The sequence below is a fragment of the Microcaecilia unicolor genome, chromosome 8 (assembly GCF_901765095.1).
Source record: "Microcaecilia unicolor chromosome 8, aMicUni1.1, whole genome shotgun sequence".
Taxonomy (NCBI): Eukaryota; Metazoa; Chordata; class Amphibia; order Gymnophiona; family Siphonopidae; genus Microcaecilia; species Microcaecilia unicolor.
Window position 1 is genome coordinate 29,838,556 of NC_044038.1, and position 18,639 is coordinate 29,857,194.

Below are 18,639 nucleotides of genomic sequence, written 5' to 3' on the forward strand. Positions count from 1 at the left end.
TAAAGTATTCTACAAAGCTGAGAAAATCAAGTGAGGGGGCAGATTCAGGGCTGGCCAGATAAACCAACTTTAGTACTAAACATCACTAGATGTAATGTTGTACCATCATCATTAGAAAACACAACTGGGAAGCAAAAATATGCAAAATATAAACGAAAAATAAATTTTTGCTATGCAACAGGCTGAGGTGAATCATGGCCAGCCAACCATTAGGCTATATAATTACTAAAGAAGAGCTCAAATTTCCAAAGGGTGCCTACCGACAAGCATAAAGCCCAGACAAAGGAGTCTGTTACTATCACAGTAAGCATTGGGGGGGGGGGGGGGGAGCAGAAGGAAAAAACCCCAACAGAAGAAAAGTATTCTCACAAAAACTCGGTGCAATAAACTGCCAGCAAAATTATGGTAAACTTGCCATGATGCACCCCTGCTCAGCTGTAAAACTTGTTCCTATCAAAAACACTGTGTACAGAAAAGAGCAAAAAATATAGAACTTTTCACACACTGTAGATTTGGTTTTAAAGTGTCCAATCCAGTAACAGAATCCAGATTCCATCTGCCATCCGCATATTGATCCAAACACCCTGACAAGGGCCGCTTGTTTCACAGAAGCTGCACTAGGAGGCGGAGCTTTAAAATTGAGGGCCAGATGCACTAAACTTAACGAGCCATTAACGAGCAAGTAGTAAACCCTGGCATGCACTAAAGACCATTTTCCGATCACGGTAGCAGCTGACGAAAACAGAATGCAGTAACGTTTACTGGTTCCCCTTACCGTGGAAAACCTAACGTGAGGTCTGCACCTTAAGTTAGGCTGGGGCTGCTGTGAACAGGCCCATGGAGACCAGTGGGGAAGCGCCTTAAAAAAAAAAAAAAGAACAAGCAGCGTGTCCCAAGTGCTCGTCAGGGGCGTCCTTCTAAGGTGCCTAACGTGGACGTGCTTCAAGGACGTCCCTGACATGCACTTGGCTTTTTTTTCCCCTTCAGACGCTGCCCCTGAGGTCACCGCCGCCCCCGAGATAGCCGCTGCCACTCCCCCTTCCCCTGCATTGAAATGACAACTTCCCGCAGCCCCGGCCTCCCCGCCATCCTCCGCACCCCCGTGTCCCCGCCGCCGCCGCCGCTGCTGCTCCCCCCTCTCCACCCGCCCCCCCCTCCGTCTGCCACTGGGCCGGGCCCTCACAGCACCTCTCACCTCCGTGTGAAGGCGCTGCAACAGGCAACAGCTGATTGCCTCCCTTCGGACTTCCCTGCTTTTCTCCCTGGCCCGCCCTCGTCTGACGTAACTTACCACCCTGTGTGGGGACAACAGAATCCGAGGCACACAAACCCTCCAAACTACCCAGATTTCCAGGGGACAAGACAAATAAGCAGCGCAGGAAGAGAGAGCATCCTCGTAGCCCCGTCTGATCGCTGCTTCCCGTTAGTGTTTTGGAGTGAGAAGGCAGAGTAGTAGCCCTTCACTTAAGCTGCAAACGTCCAAGTGCTCGTCAGGGACGACCTTTTTTTGTTTTTGTGAGTGAAGGACGTCTATGTTAGGCACTTTAGAAGGATGTCCCTGACGAGCACTTTTTTTCCCCCCCTCTGATTCCCTCACAGCAGTCCCAACGAGAGGTGCAGACCTCTCCCGTTAGGGTTTCCACGGTAAGGGAATCGGAAAATGGTAGTGCATCTCATTACAATATGATTTATACATATTGGGGTACTAATTTGCTCATCTGCATTCTGTTTTCGTTAGCTGCTACCGTGATCGGAAAATGGCTCATAGAAGCCTTTTGTGCATGCCACGGTTTACTACTTGCTCGTTAATGGCTCGTTAAGTTTAGTGCATCTGGCCCCAAAACAGCTCAAAGTGTTACAGAAGGCCAGGTTCTACAGTTTAAACACAGTACAGCAAATAGGTATAGTAGGAAGGTAATCATATTGAGATACACAAAAAGGAGAATTAGTTCTGTACTAGGAAGACAGCTAAGAGCAAACAGGGAAAACATGGCAGAGTAAATATCTGAATTGTGGGGGTGCTTGTAGCTTTGTAGTCTCACTGTGCTCATTTACCTTTTTCCTTGTAGTGCTGGGAATCTCGAGTTGGCCAAGAAATGTATAAATTGATGATGTTTGACTTTATCATCATTGCTGCTGTTACAATTTTTGTGGAATTTCCAAGAAAGTATGTATTATATTTGTGCCATTCTTTATAATTAAATTAAATTTATTTATTTATTTTATTTTATTGCATTTGTATCCTACATTTTCCCACCTCTTTGCGGGCTCAGTGTGGCTTACAATATATTGTGAATGATGGAAATACAATTTGTTACAATTTGTTACGGTACTGTTATGGTTACATAGTGAGGAGTTATGTGAAGACAAAGTCAAAATCAGAATATCATTACCAGTCGTGGTGCAACTAAAATGCATTTTCACATATACAGTAGAACAGTAAAACAAACTTTATCTCTGAAACGTAAAAATTAAGGGCCTTTTTATCAAGCCGAGCCCATTCAAAGTGGCGTTGTCGACATTACCGCACCGACAGCCACTAGTGCGGCTTGATAAGAGACCCTTAGAGACTTTATCATTAGTAAGTTCCAAATTGGAATGCTAATGATTTATTCACAACAAAGAACTGGAAAAGTTTTAACTACTTTAGGAAGAGCCAACTTGGAGAATTTTTAACTGAAATTTTAACAGTAATTGACTTGCTTTAGTTGAAACATTCCTTTAAAAACTAATGAAACAGTAGAATTTTTAACTGAAATTTTAACAGTAATTGACTTGCTTTAGTTGAAACATTCCTTTAAAAACCAATGAAACAGTAAAAAGTGGTTATTGCTGCACTTGCTCTGTGCTCATATATCAGGGATGCACATGTATTAGGGTTTTATTGAGGTTCCAGCTGTCCTACCAAATTTCATCCATGTTGATCTATGGAGTGCTCCTGGTGAATTTGTAATAATGGAAATGTACCAGCTTGTAGAATATGGGATGTATTGTGATGTTCTTAAAACAGAATTGTTACAGGTTTTAGAACCAATGTTAACAGAATTTGTTTTCTAACAAGAAGTGTTTTGCTGTTTTTGTTTTCTTTTTTCTATTGACAGGCTACTAGTCAGACACTGCTCTTTTAAGCTAATACAGTTGTGGGGGCAGCAAACGTTTGAAATTCCTCAGAATGTTCTGGAAATAGTTTATGGGCAAACCATCTGTTGGATAGGGACTTTTTATTCTCCACTTCTTCCTGCTATAGCGACTGTGAAATATTTTATCATCTTTTACATCAAAAAGGTAAGAGCGTGTAGAGAAATGAGGCACGTCTAATGTTCATAATTTCCATAAAAATGATAAATCTACAAAATATATTATAAAAACTGTTAAAAAGAAAGGAACAAGCTTTTTTTTCTCCATATTGAGTATAAGAAATAGTCCGATACTGGTGTTATAACTTTTTTTTTTTTTTTTGCATTTTGGACACTTGAATGATATACAGAGAACTTTGGATACTTTGACATTGTCGGAAGACTTAAGATAAGCAAATTTGATTTTTGCTCCTGGTAATATAATAGTGTATGAACTGACCTACATCGATCTACACATTGAACAGTATGATATAACATGGAATTTATTTAGCAAGATTTTAGATGTTATATATTAATTAGGATTTATTTCACCCAAGGCATTGTACAGCAAGTATAGGCAAGAAATAGTTACAGCAGTAAAAATATTCAAATAACAGATGCAGTATCCTTATGTTGTCTATTAAGATGTTTATCCAAATGCAAACCAGATACTGTAAAAACGTGGATACCTTACTGTAGGTGATGGTATGATTTCACATTAAATTTAAATACTGTGGAAACCAACTCTCACATGTACAATATAATATTTGTTTATTTTGGAGGGTTTCTCAGAGTAAACTCACCCAAATGTGACCGTATGTCAACCTGCGGTCACTACGGGTGGTTGAGCATCTCAATCATTGAACCCCTCCGTGGTTTTTTTTTTTTTGTATGTTTTTTAAGCATATTGTGACTTAACCAAACCACTTTAAAGTGCTCTAATCATGAGAGGGTGAAATCTTCTACCACAGTGATAAAAACTTTTTTTTTTTTTTTAAAGAATGTCAATTGTCAGACCAACACCTACGGGTCCACTAATCCTCCGTTTAATCTAAACCACAGCAGGATACTAGTCTTACTACCAATAGGTAATGCACAAGAAAATAAGGAGACACTTATCTTATTTCATCAGTTGTCTCTTCTTGAAATTGGGGACGCTAAGTCGCCGTGTTATCTTCAATAAAGGCACTAGCGTCACTCACAAAAATCTACTTTGTCTGTTGACTCGCTATGAAAATGTGCAATCCGCAAAGTATCCGAAGTCCAGTAAATTTTTAACTAATCATCAAGAGTCCAACTCTGCAGGGTTTCGTCCAAAAACTTCCTCAGGAACTCCACAATGATTACTTCCGAGAGATGAAAATTCTTATTCTGTTTAAACAGAGGAGGAACGTATAGACAAGAGAGCAAGAGGAGTTAGATGATGAGGTTAACTAACTTATGGAAAACGTGCACGTGGGGTAAACAGTATTTGCAGTAGATGTTAGTCTTTGTGTGTGTGACTTGCTGGTTAGTTGTTTTTTTCCATTAAAGGCTTGGGAGAAGAGCCAGGCTTTCACCTTCATCCTGAGCTTTAGATAGGCTTTGCCTAACACAAAACGTTCTGTGAGTGCATTTCAGAATATGGGGGGCTACTCTGGAGATGGTTTGTTGGTGGGTGTCAAATCACACAGTTTCCTTTGAAGAGGGTGTGATTAGGGATGCTCCTCTGGAGGACATCCCAAGAGGGGCATAGAGGGAGATCTTGTACAAGTACACTGGCCTGCTACCTTTACGGTCAGACTTAGTTTTAAATTTAGCTTTGTGTTGTACCGGTAGGCCAGTTTAGTTTTTGCAGAAATGGTTGATATGATCACATCACTTACAACCTTCTATCAGTCTTGCTGCAGCATTTTGAATCAATTGATGCTGGTGCAAACCCTTTGTAGTCAAACCAATGTAGAGTGCAGTACAGTAATCCAGCCACAGGCGTTCTGTTTTATGTGGGCTCAGTCTGTTTGCTGTTTTTATTCCATTTTCAAATTGTTGCCTAGGTGGTCAGTTTATTCAAGACTGTAGATGAGCCTTCTTCAGTGGGTGTGGGTAGCTGCACATCATCCATGTAGATGCAGAACAGAGCATCTACCAATTTTGAAAGTTTATTTTCCTAAGAATTATTATGTTTTCAGATAAGTTTACTTTATTTCCAGATCTACTGTATCTAGACCTACTTGGGCTCTCAAAAGTTGTTCTTTAGCTAAAACCATGTGTTTTGGCTCTAGGTGCAGCTTTCTTTCTTCGTTGTCCTTGTAATGCTTAGGTAGGGTTACCATATTTTGTCCCACAAAAAGGAGGACACATGCCCCGCCCCCACCACACACCATGCCCCCCTTTCACGCCCTCGCTCCGCCCCCTGTCACATTTCTCCCCTCCCCCCCTGACACACACCCCGTCACTCCCCCTCCCCGTCACCCCTCTCCCCTTATCTTACTACTGCCCTGGTGGTCTAGTGACCTCTTCGGGTCAGGAAAGAGTCCCCTCTTTCCTGCCCGGAGCGCTGCCCTGCATGCATCCTTCCTGTTCCTGATCTCAATGCCGATTCAAAATGGCCGCTGAGAGTTGAAGTCCCGCGAGGGCAAAAACTTTTTTGTCTAGGGCAAAAACTTCAACATTTTGGTCTAGACCTGTTTACAGAATGAATAAGGCACAAAAAGGTGCCCCAGATGACCACTGGAGGGAATCAGGGATGACCTCTCCCCCTTATTCCCTCAGTAGTCACTGACCACCTCCCACCTCCAAAAAATGTGAATAAAAATAGTACCAGATTGAAAGCCTCAGATGTTATAGCCAGGCCCATTAGAGCAGCATGCAGGTCCCTGGAGTAGCATAGTGGTGGGTGCAGTGCACTGTAGACAGGTGAAACCAGGCCCATACCTCCCCCTACCTGTTACACTTGTGGTGTAAACTGTGAGCCCTCCAAAACACACCAGAAACCTACTGTACCTACATATAGGTGCCCCCTTCACCCATAAGGGCTATTGTGGTGGGTTTTGGAGGGCTCAGCAGACAAGATAGGGGAGCAACGGTGAGCATTTATATGACATTCACAGCAGTGCCCCATTTCTCTCCTAGGATGTCTGAGGGACTAGTCTGCTAAAAATGCTGGCCCCTCCTACATCCCAGTGGCTTGACTTTCTACATTTTTCACTTGTACGGCTTTGTTTTGTTTTTTAGAAAATAGCCTGCAAAAAATAAATGCATAGAGCACCAAAACCTTGTTACAAGTGGTATTTTTGAAAAAAAAAAAAAGATAGTGGTTTTGCGGTTTCGAAAATGGTCATGTTTTCTATTTGGATTTGGGATATTTAGCTCAAAATGTCCACTGTCCGAATTAAACGTCATATTAAAAATGCCCCTCCACATAAGGTAATGAACTCTTATCAACATCAGTACGGCTTTTTGTTTTTTATTTTGCATCTTTTGTAACTGATATTCTTAATAAGAGGAGTGGATAACTAGAAAATATATAGCAAATCAAAAAAGTGCCTGTCCCAGAAATTTGTAGGATTGTGTTGTGGAAAAATGTTCATCTCTAAATTTCTTTGTTTTCCTTTATTTTCATTTCATTGAAATGCACACATCCACACAGTCGACTTTATGCATGTTAAAAAAAAATAATGCATACATACATAGTAACAAAATTGAAAGAAAGCACCTCCCTAGAATCAGACAGAAATCTTTACATTTATAATGTCTTGGAGCAAATCTGATTTCTTTTCTTTTACAGATTGGTCTGATGCAAAATTGTACACCTTCCCCAAAGCCTTTCCGAGCATCGAGTTCTAACTTTTTCTTTCTGCTGGTGCTGTTGATTGGGCTGGTTCTGGCCTGCATTCCTGTGGGAATTGGCATTGCTTAGTGAGTAATAACTTTACATTGTATTATCTATCAAAGTTTTATAAACCTATGTATTAGAATGTTGCAAGCGGATTATTTTATTTTAAACTTTAAGCCCAGGATATGTTTGCCACACTCTTGACAATATCCCACAAATAGTGGAAGACAACGCTGCTGTGTTAAAATTGGATGAGAAGGGCATGAATGTGTAAAATATGCTGCATAGTGTGTGTGTGTGTGTGGGGGGGGGGGTGTTAGTCTGGTACGTGAAGGGGCGGGACAGACCATATTTTCGAAAAAAATGGGTGCCCATCTTTTTTTTTTCGAAAATACGGTTTGTGCCCAGCAAATGCATCGGAGTTGTGCGTATTTGAGCTGGGCGGTTTCGTTTTTCAGCGATAATGGAAACCGAAGGCGCCCAGCTCAAAAACAAACAAATCCAAGGCATGGGGTTGTGGGAGGGGCCAGGATTCGTAATGCACTGGTCCCCCTCACATGCCAGGACACCAACCGGGCACCCTAGGGGGCATTTGTAACAATTAAAAAAAAAAGTTAAATACTTCCCAAGTCTATAGCTCCCATCCCTTGGGTGCTGAACTCCTCAACCCCCCCCCCCCCAAAACCCACTGCCCACAACTCTACACCATTACCATAGCACTTATGGCTGAAGGGGGGCACTTAGATGTGGGTACAGTGGGATTTGGGGGGGTTTGGAGGGCTCAACATTAACCACCACAAGTGTAACAGGTAGGGGAGGGATGGGCCTGGGTCCACCTGCCTTGAAGTCCACTGCCCCCACTAACAACTGCTCCAGGGACCTGCATACTGCTGTGATGGAGCTGGGTATGGCATTTGAGGCTGGCATAGAGGCTGGGAAAAAGTTGTTAAACTTGTTTTTTTTTGTGGGAGGGGGTTAGTGACCACTGAGGGAGTCAGGGGTGGCCATCCCCAATTCCCTCTGGTGGTCGTCTGGTCATTTAGGGCACTTTTTTGGGACTTGTTCGTGAAAAAAAAGGGTCCAAAAAAAGTGACCTAAATTTGCGCTAAAAACAGCCATTTTTTTCGATTATCGTCCCGCCTTCACCACGCCCCGTCAACTTTGCCCGTTTCCGCGACAGATTGCAGTTGAAGACGCCCAAAATCGGCTTTCGATTATACCGATTTGGGCGCCTTTGCGAGATGGGCCCCCATCTCCCGATTTGGGTCGAAATCTGGGCGCCCATCACTTTCGAAAAAAAGGCTGAGTGTCTTCCAGTTTGCATTTTTGCTTCTCAATAATTAGTAACGATGCTGTATCTATCCATGTTCATAGATATATATTAAAGTTACTTTTTTTTTTTTAAATCTCGGTACTTTTGCATCGTACAGGCCTAACAGTACATAGATATTTTCCAAGAATGGAGAGCTGCTTATAATGCAGTGCAACTAACAAGTAACATACAGCAACCAAAAAGTGCCTTAGAGAGCCACATCTAACTGAAATCTAAGTAATCTCAAATTGGCCTGAGAAAGAGGAGTACTTATGCCTGTGGAATAGAAAAGTCTGATGCTAGATGTGGAGAGATGTTCCTGGGCCTACACCCTTGTGGAAGCCACTCTACTGGGCTAATATTATTTCTCCAAGTTTTCTTCTTCCTTTTCAGCAGTGGAAATTAGTAGATGTCTCTTAAGAAATAAAACAAAGCCCAATGCTCCCCCTCAACCAAAACTAGGCCTAAATTTGAGCAGATAAAAAATTGAGATATCAAAAAAAAAAAAAAAAAAAATTTTTTAAGTATTTTACTCAAAGCACGGATTAGCAGGGTCAGTGTGAAACAACAACCATGCTTGCTGCTAGGTAGGTAGATGTGTGCAATGCAGCTCATTCCCATTATATTCCCACCAGTGTATTTAACGTGGCCAAAATTGGGGAGCAAAGCTTGTAAGCTACAGTGGTTGTCACCCCTCCCCCCACCAAGTTACTTATTTGAATCGTTTATTTGAAAGTATAACGATAGTATATTTTTGTCTCTTGTATTTCCATATTCTTTATATAGTGTCAATACAGAGAAGAAATGAGGTATCCTGCGTTTTTTTGGAGATTTAATGTTGATGTTTATGTTCACATCTATAATACAGCTATATATATTTTTTTACAGCATACAGTCCTCTAAAGCATGTGGACCATTTATTGCTTTTAAAACCTCATGGAGTATTATTGCATACACTGTGAACGGGCTTCCACCTGGTTTCCAGGAATTCTATCGTGGTATAACATCAGAAGCTTTTGCTGTTCCCTTTTTTGTGCTTACCTGGTGAGTGCTGATCTCAATGTGTAGCTTCAACCATTTTGCATTTCAGTCTAGTTGCAGTTTTATGATGCATTGTATTATCTAGCTGATTAAACAACATACTTCAGTTTCTTTCTGGATCAAAATGGCTTCTAGAACTGTGTTGGAGGGACTAAGAGCCAAGACAGACTAGGGTATGAAAAAGCACCCCATATTAGACTCTGCAGGTAGCATAGTAAGTAATGGCAAATGAAGACTAATTAGCTCATTCAGTACACCCATTTGAGATTCTTCACTGGTACTCCACTAGTTGGGTAGATGAACACAACTTCTTATACCTAAAGTAACATCAGCTTCCCCTCCTTCCACGCCTGTGTCTTCTCCTTGACCCTTTTCCTATCATTGCATGCTACTACTACTACTACTATTTAGCATTTCTATAGCGCTACAAGGCGTATGCAGCGCTGCACAAACATAGAAGAAAGACAGTCCCTGCTCAAAGAGCTTACAATCTAACAGACAAATAAAGTAATCAAATCAATTAATGTGAATGGGAAGGAAGAGAGGGGAGGGTAGGTGGAGGCGAGTGGTTACGAGTCAAAAGCAATGTTAAAGAGGTGGGCTTTCAGTCTAGATTTAAAGGTGGCCAAGGATGGGGCAAGACGTAGGGGCTCAGGAAGTTTATTCCAGGCGTAGGGTGCAGCGAGACAGAAGGCGCGAAGTCTGGAGTTGGCAGTAGTGGAGAAGGGAACAGATAAGAAGGATTTATCCATGGAGCGGAGTGCATGGGAAGGGGTGTAGGGAAGGACGAGTGTGGAGAGATACTGGGGAGCAGCAGAGTGAGTACATTTATAGGTTAGTAGAAGAAGTTTGAACAGGATGCGAAAACGGATAGGGAGCCAGTGAAGGGTCTTGAGGAGAGGGGTAGTATGAGTAAAGCGACCCTGGCGGAAGACGAGACGGGCTGCAGAGTTTTGAACCGACTGGAGAGGTGACTAAGTGGGAGGCCAGCAAGAAGCAGATTGCAGTAGTCTAAACGAGAGGTGACAAGGGTGTGGATGAGGGTTTTGGTAGAGTGCTCGGAAAGAAAGGGGCGGATTTTACAGATGTTGTAAAGAAAGAAACGACAGGTCTTGGCAATCTGCTGGATATGAGCAGAGAAGGAGAGAGAAGAGTCAAAGATGACCCCAAGGTTTCGAGCTGAGGAGACAGGGAGAATGAGAGAGCCATCAACAGAAATAGAAAACGGGGGGGGGGGGGGGGGGGGGGGGGGGGGGGGAATGAGAAGCTTGGTTTTGGTCATATTTAATTTCAGGTGGCGTTGAGACATCCAGACAGCAATGTCAGACAAGCACGCTGAAACTTTGGTTTGGATGCATGCCATTATTCTGGCCCAAGCTATCCAAATGATGTAACCAAGTTGGCTGTCTCCACCTCTACTGTTAAGCTATTTCAGGCCTTTTCTTCCTCTTTGACCTTTTAGCTACCTTTTATTGGATCAGTGTAAGAATAATTAAAAAAAAACATGGTGCATGAGCTTTTGAGTCTAAGGTTCCTTCTTCAGCCTGAAGGGAGCTTCTATCTTGAAATTCCATATACTTATGTTTTTTTGTGGCAATGTAAAAAATAAACCCTACAAAACTTGCAAAACCCAACCTAATTACTGTCAAAAGACAGCCAATAGCAAGATGTGTAAAAATGTTTTATATGACTACTAGGAAAAAATGCCCGTTTCTGAGTGCAATGAAACGGGTGCTAGCAAGGGGCCCCCTCCCTCCGTCCCTCGGAGCTACTTGCGTTACTTGTTCGGGGTTCGCATTCGCCTCGCGTTTCGGCCCTCGAGTGTTATAGCTCCACCCTCGACGTCATGACGTTTTGATGCGAGGGCGGTGCAGACACTCCAGGGCACACCAGATATCTCGGGCGCCTCAACTTCCGTGGAGGCTTCAGAACGTTGGGGTTGCCTTTTATATAGAGAGATATTGTAGTTTCCGATACCATTTATGGACCAAAGAATGTAGTATGTTATATATTATAGCTGGTGTCTGTTCCACTCTCATCTTTTTGAGAGGCGATTAAAAGTCTGTAAAGCAGTACATGCTCAATCAGTGTCACTAATGGGCATTCCTTTATTACTCTTGCCTCAGCATCCAGACATATCACCCCTGTAACTTCTGCTCCTCCTTTCTGTGAAGCCTCTGTGTTGCATGTAGGCTAACTTTTTTAAAATTTTGACTCGGCAGTTTCCTCCCGCTCCCTTTTGGCTTGCAGCTCTATTAGAACAAGATCTGGTACCATAAACCTTCATTCACAAAACTGCTTGGGGATTTCCCCCCTATTTGTATCATATCCCCTGACTTAAGTCATTGAAGTGACAGTTCCTGGCCAGAAGCAATGCACCAGGGTTCCTGTCTGATCTCTGTAATTATAGTCCTTTAAATCCAGCCACAAGTCATCATTGAACTATGATTCCCTCCCCACTGGGGGCTGTGAATGCTACCACCTTAGCATCAGCAAAAAAGTAATGGGAAATGGACCATGGACTTCAGAAACTTGATGCTTCAAGAAGATTTATCGATCATAGACTCAACCCAGAACTGTATTTCAGCCTACAGCCTACTTCAGGAGTCTTTTGATAATAAATAGATAACAAAATCTTCAATGTCGTGTCTTTTCAGACACTAAAGATGGGTCTTTAAAAAGACATTTCTAGTAGTATTGCAAATGATGGACAAAGTCTGCATCTTCTAAACATAAAGCCTTCCCTTGTTGGAGGGGGAGATCAGATGGGGGAGGCCTACCCTCTGCTGAACTTGGTCACAGGGAGGTTCCAGGAGGCCTGTTGGCCTTAATGCCCCAATTTTTGGTTCTTCTGACTGAAAGCCTTAGGCAGGCACTCGGGCTTCAGAGGCACATAAGGTGTTCGAGGGGTTGGGTCCTGGAAAGCAGCTATGGTCCCCTGAGGAGGCAGATGTGGCTGATGTCCATCGAGGATGTTTGGGAGCAGATGAGATTTTCCCAGGAGGAGTTCCTCTCCAGGGGCTGGAGTCTGGAGAGGCCTCTCCTGATGAGTATTTGGTGTCCCCTGTAGTATGCTTGCTTTGTCAAGAAGAATTATCCTCTCTCATAGACCAGTTGGTGGTGGTTCTTAGGGACTCCCTCCAAGGTGGACTCTACCATCACCAAGGGGATCACATCTTAGAGGGCTTGATGTGGCCTCCAAAGGTTTTTTCCCTTCGTAGGACTCTATCATGGTTGGAGCTGATGGAGTGAGAGGCCCCAGATCTGGTCCTCAAGAGAACAAGATTTTTTACAGGAAGGAAAACAAGCTTTACCCCCTCCCTCTGGATGACCTGGAGAGGCTGTGCAAGGTCTCTGTAGACACTCTGGTGATAATGGTCGCCAAAAAGACCATTATTCCAGTGGTGGGTAGAATGACCCTTATGGAGGCACGTGACTTTAAAATCAAGTTGCTTCTTAAGCAGTTCTTTGCCTCCTTGTTGTTGGGAGTTCATACTGAAGTCTGTGGTGGTTAAATGGCCTGGGCAGTTCTGGCAGTGGGGGAAGTAGTTAGACCCACACCGAAGTGGCTGGTCTAGAGTCAGAGGCAGCTTTCAAGGCAGCTGTCTTGTTTGACCTCATTTGTATCTGTTTGCACACTCTGACCTCAGGGTAGTAAGTAATAGATGGCTGTGGCTTAGAAATTGGTCATCGGATGCCAGAGGCATCTGCTCTTTTGTGAAGATCTGGAGGAAGCGAGACTTCTGTGATTCCTGGAGAAGAGAGCATGATGATCTAGGGCAGGGTTGTCCAACCTCAGTCCTCAAGGGCTACAATCCAGTTGGGTTTTCAGGATTTCTCGAATATGCATGAGATCTATTTGCATGCATGGTCTCCATTGTATCCAAATAGATCTCTATTACTACTACTATAAATCATTTCTATAGTGCTACCAGTCGTACGCAGCGCTTCACAATTGAACATGAAGAAAAGACAGTCCCTGCTCAATAGAGCTTACAATCATGCATATTCTTTGGGAAAATCCAACCTGGCAAGGGCTGAGGTTGAATACCCCTGCTCTAGGGCATCTGCAGGGAGGATTTGGCCTAGAAGATGGGGCCATCCCTCTTCCAGTAAAGATTTCCTTTTGTTCCTTGGTCTGCAGAAAGGACAGCCCTTTCTAGGACAAGAAGGCCAGGAGGTTCAAGCACCTTCTCTACTGGAAACCCTGTTGGAGGGGCCAAATGATATTCAGTGGGTCCCCATGGAAGGGACCCAGTGATATTCAGTGGGTCCTTTCCACAGTAGAGCCAGTTGGAGGCATGCTTCACCAGGAGTAAACCTTCTTTACTTCTGATCAGTGGGTTTTGGATGTGGCTTAGCTGGGCTATGTGCTTGAGTTCACAGAACCTGTTTCAGATGTGTTTATGGTCCTTTTGTGGGGAAGGGCCCAAGCAGCTCATGGAGACCTTAAGTCGCCTGCTTGCTCTGTGAGCTGTCAAGCCAGAATCACTACAGGGATGTTGACATGGCCATTATTCAATTTATTTTGTTGTTCCCATGAAGGTGGTGATGGGGAGGAGGCTGCCAGCACTTCCCAGAGGGTTGTGCATTTCTTGATGGCAATTCTTTGCTCTGTAATCTTGGCGTTATGACCCAGGGAGTTTCTGGCCTCTCTCAGTTTTTCCCATACTTCCATATTCCCATTCAGGACACTTGCAAGCTCTACAGTTTTGTGTCCTCAGGGAGCCTCCTGCTTGGCCTGGCAACAGCCCTTCAGACCTTTTCCAAAGTAATGATTGTGGCTGCAGTTTTTCTTCACAAGGAAGGGATCAGAGTGCATCCCTGCCAGACAATTGAATGATTTTTGGCAAATTTGGTGCAAGAAACCCAGAAGGTGGTGACTTGGGTGGTCTTCTTCCTGAAGGGTCTTAGCTAGGTAGTAAATTTTGCTAAGTCACTTGAAACCAGCTCAGGTCCTCAAGTATCTGGGAGTTAAATTTCCATATCTGTCTAGGGTCAGTCTTCCTTCAACGGGCCTGCGTGAACAAGCTTTGGTTCCAGCTCTAGGCCTTCTGTACACTCCCAGCTCCAAGAGCTTCGGACTACCTGCAGTTGCTCTGGTCTATGGCTTTAACCCTAGAGATTGTTCAATGGCCTCTGCAGTGGGCTGTCCTGTCCCATAAGTCCCTGCATTGCACAGAAAACTTTGGCTTTCCACATGGACAGCTCTTTGGAGTCAAAAGAGGGTGGGATAGAAATGGCCACCACTCTAGCTAGGATTCATTTTCACTCCAGCTGAGTGGAGTTCATTTGAACTTGTTACATTGGATTGTGCTAACCACAGATTTCAGAATCAAAGGCTGAAAAGGCTACTGTTTGGACAAGGTTGGCCCACAAGGTCAAGTGGTCCATAAAATGCTTGGAGGTGAGAACTATTCATCTGGCCTTGTTTCACTTCTTCCTCTTGCTTCAGCGTCGTCGTGTGTTTTGGCATATGCTACAGTTGTCATATTGTTGGGCAGTAGACTGAGGTACTAGGAGTTCAGTTGTCTACCTAGAGATGGACAAGCTACTTGCATGGGCAGAATAGTACCTGTTGGCACACTCAGTGAGGGTAGATAATGTCCTGGTGGACTCTCTCAACTGACAGAAATTGAACCCAGGGGACTGAGATCTCAGTTTGGTGTCCTTCTGCTTTGTGGTGGAATACTGAATAGTTCCAGTGCTCGACTTGATGAAATCTTGCTGGAATTCCAGATGCCCTCAGTTCTTCAGCCAAAGGAGAGACCAGATTAGTGGGGCTTGGATGCTGTAGTGTAGTCCTGACCCCAGGTTCAGCCCCTGTACATCTTTCCTCCGTAGCCTCCAATAGGTTGAGCAATTTACAGGATCAAGAGTCACCCATTTTCTGGTCATATTGGCCCTGTCACACTTGGTATAGGAATCTGATTTGGCTCCTAGTCGGTCCCTTGCTCAGAGGACTGGGGCTTCTTTTTCAAGGTCCAGTTCTCCTGGAAAATCTGGATCACTTATGGCTTACAGTCCAGCCCTTGACAAGCAACACTTTAGAAGCAAGGGATTTTCTTCCTCAGTCATTGCCACATTGCTGAAAGCATGGCAATCCTCCACATCTCTGGCCTATGTCAGGGTTGGGAGAGTCTTTGAAGCCTGGTGCTCTGGAAAGGGGTGTCCCCTGGTGGGCAGATATGCCAGTCATCTTGTCATTTTTACAAGGCAATCTGTATCAGAGAGGTCTAGGTGGCAGCATTCGCCTGTTTTCAGAGGCACAATTGGTGGAGTCTCTATTGTGTCCCAGCTGGATGTAGTGTATTAATTTGTGGTTGTTTTTGCCTCTCACTTTGGGTGATACTGAACATGGGGAACTCTGTGCTGTCACAGCGGGCCTCTGTGAAGGATCTCACTCTTAAAACAGTTTTCTTTGTGGCCATCTGTTCAGCTAGAAGGATTTCAGAGCTGCAGATGTTTTATTTGTAAAGACCCTTATTTGTCCTTTTCTTCTGATGTTCTTTTCAACTCATTTCTGCCAAAGGTGGTTTCTCCTTTTCATTTGAACCAGTTTCTCTCCCTGTTTTTCAGAGGTCCTCAGAGTTGGGACCATCACAGATACTCCATTAGATGGATCTTCTCAGGGTGTTTCTACTAATTCTTTTTGGATGCTGGATCCTCTTTTTGTTATCACAAAGACTTCAGTCTTTGATTGTGTACTTGATTAGGCTGGCTTATTGAGTCAGCCTACATTCTTCAGAGAAAAGAGAGATTCCTCATGGCAGGGCCTACATCACCAGGTCACAGGCTGTGTCCTGGGTTGAAGTGAGAGCTGTAGCCCCAGAAGACATTTGCAGAGCCATGACATGGTCCAGTTTCCTTTTGTGAAACATTACAAGTTTGATGTTTTGGCTAGGTGTGCATTGCCTTTTGTTGGGCAGTTTTGGAAGGTGTTTTGTTCTCTTTCCACCCTATGGGATAAAGTCTCTGTTTATATCCCAAAATCTGGACTGGTGTAGCAGGATGATGAGAGAGGTGAAATTTATTCTTATCTGTTAATTTCCTTTCTTAGAATCCTGCTAGACCAGCCCAGCACCTGCCCATAAGACTGAGAAATTTAGTAGATTCCTGGGACCTAGGTCTGTTACCTGTCTGTATATAGTCAATAGAACCAGGCCTGCTTTCTGGCATCATAAGCCTTTGTTTGCAACTATCTAGGAATTCCCCTCACCCACACCCCACCCCCATTTTATGTCCTCTTACAGTTTAATTCAGTCATTGCAGTGGTGGTCCTGGGCTAGGGGCCATGACTCCTTTACAGGGCCTTGCTGTCATGGACCCTGACTCTGGCTAACAGATGTCATCATTGTGCAATGATTATGCTCCCCCTCTGCCTAGAAAGCTGTGAATGCTGTCTCTGCAGCATCCCCAGACAAACTGAAGAATGAAAGGTCTGACTTTTGAACTGGGGACCTTCTGAATAGCAGTGCACAGCACTTGTCTCCAGTCACCAGGTTGGCCAATCTAGTTCAGTTTTCAATCCACATGTTGATTTAAAGCCTGCAATTCTGTATTTTATTTGGTTTAGCTTATGCCTTTTCAGGAGTAGCTCAAGGCGAGTTTCATTCAGGTATAGAAGGCCTTAGTTTTGAACCTAAGGTAATGGATTGTTGGGTGACTTTGCCCAAGTTCACAAGGAATAGCAGTGGGATTTGAATCCTGGCTTTCCTGGTTCACACTAAGCTACTCTTCTGTACCACTCAAACCACCTACTACTACTCCTCTGCACTCTAAAATATTAAATACAGTTTCTCTGCTGTCTTAGTCAAGTATTTTATTTTATGTTGATTTGCATGTGTGTGAGATAGCAAGTAGGGATGGGCCATGGAAGTCCTTAACATTGGTGATACCCATCAATCTTAAATGTAGTAACGGTATAAAACCACCATACTCTTGTGGGCCGTAGTTGTGGTAGACTTCTTGGTCCTGTGCCTCATCAGAGGAAGATCACCTGTTGCGGATGTTGCATCTCTCTGACCCTGTGAATCGTTGTTGAACTGAAGGTGTGCTTTTGTGTCTGCACACCTTACTTAGTTGCTTAAGAGGCTATGCACTCTGCATGTAAGACAGGTATAGAACTTGGGGTGGGGGGGGGGGGAAGTAGGTATCCACGCTCCTGATATTTCTGCCAATTTTTTTAACTTGGGCTGAGGAAGGGAAATGCACCTCTGTGAAATGTTTATAGCATGCACCTTACTACAACTGTGATTTCTTCTTATTTCTTTTGTGTTGACTGATGTTAAAATCAATTTGTATTTTGGCATAGAGACAATCTGAGTACTGATTTTGCTCTTACAAACAAGAAAAACCTTAACTTTCCTGCCACCGAAATCAATTAGGAGTCATTTTAGGAGACCATTTTCATTTTGTGAATACTCACAGCTGTTTCTTCTTATAGCCTCGTTATGTTCTATTTCATTGCCTTGGCTGGAGCACATAAACGAGTTTTAATGCAGCTCCGAAAACAATTGGCTGTGGTAAGATCTGAGCCTGTTTTCTGTTGTGTTTGTGTGTGTGAGTGTGTGTGGTGGTGGTGGTGGTGGGGGGGGGGGGGGTTGGAAATTATTTGCTGTTTTGTGGTGTAGCAGTAATTAAGTGTGTGTGAAGAAGAATCTTTGCTGGAAAAGCCCGAGTACCATTTATTTGCATGTGCAGCCGAGTGCAGTGTTTTGAATTGTGCTTTGAAAATAACCTTTGTATGGAATATTTTTATAAACAGAAGAGGCCCATTGATTGTTGCTTTAAACATATAATAATGTAGTGTAGTTGAAAGACTTCATATAAACATGTTTCAATCTTTCATTTTAGGAAGGAAGAGACAAACTTTTTCTGATCAGAAAACTAGCGGACGTTCAGGCTTCCGTTTCCAAAATATCCACAAACCAGTTGAAGACGAGCCAAACACTGCAACTCCTCCATCCACAGAGTCTGCAGGCAGATGTTCATGTATAACCGTTGGACATATGGAGTAGGCATTACTATGGACCAGGGGCGTATCTGAACTGCGGCGGTAGGGGGGGCCAGGGCCAGAGTGAGGGGGCACATTATAGCCCCCCCCCCCCCCCCCGCCGCCGCCGCTGCCATTGCCGATCCCCCTCCCCCCAGCTGCTACCATTTCCAACCCTCCCCCTCCGTTGCTTGCCTACCTTCGCTGGCGGGGGACCCCAACCCCCGCCAGCCGAGGTCCGCGTCCTGCTGCCGCTGCCTCTGCCGGCTGCCTTTGGTCCTTTCATTTGTCCATTGAAGCTGGCGCCGACGAAAGTTTCTTTTGACTCTGACGTCGCTGCACGTTGTACGTGCAGGACGTC

General features: G+C 43.9%; 1 protein-coding gene across 1 annotated transcript in view; it reads left to right on the top strand.

The window, feature by feature from the left end:
* The window catches only part of TMC7 (transmembrane channel like 7), a 73,552-nt gene that overhangs the window by 53,850 nt on the left and 1,063 nt on the right, over positions 1-18,639 (top strand). The window contains exons 11-16 of the mRNA XM_030212639.1: positions 2,070-2,167; positions 3,102-3,285; positions 6,883-7,013; positions 9,131-9,286; positions 17,730-17,808; positions 18,140-18,317. Of these exons, the coding sequence (XP_030068499.1) occupies positions 2,070-2,167; positions 3,102-3,285; positions 6,883-7,013; positions 9,131-9,286; positions 17,730-17,808; positions 18,140-18,283 (792 nt within the window). The 3' untranslated portion in view covers positions 18,284-18,317. The remainder of the gene's footprint in view (positions 1-2,069; positions 2,168-3,101; positions 3,286-6,882; positions 7,014-9,130; positions 9,287-17,729; positions 17,809-18,139; positions 18,318-18,639) is intronic.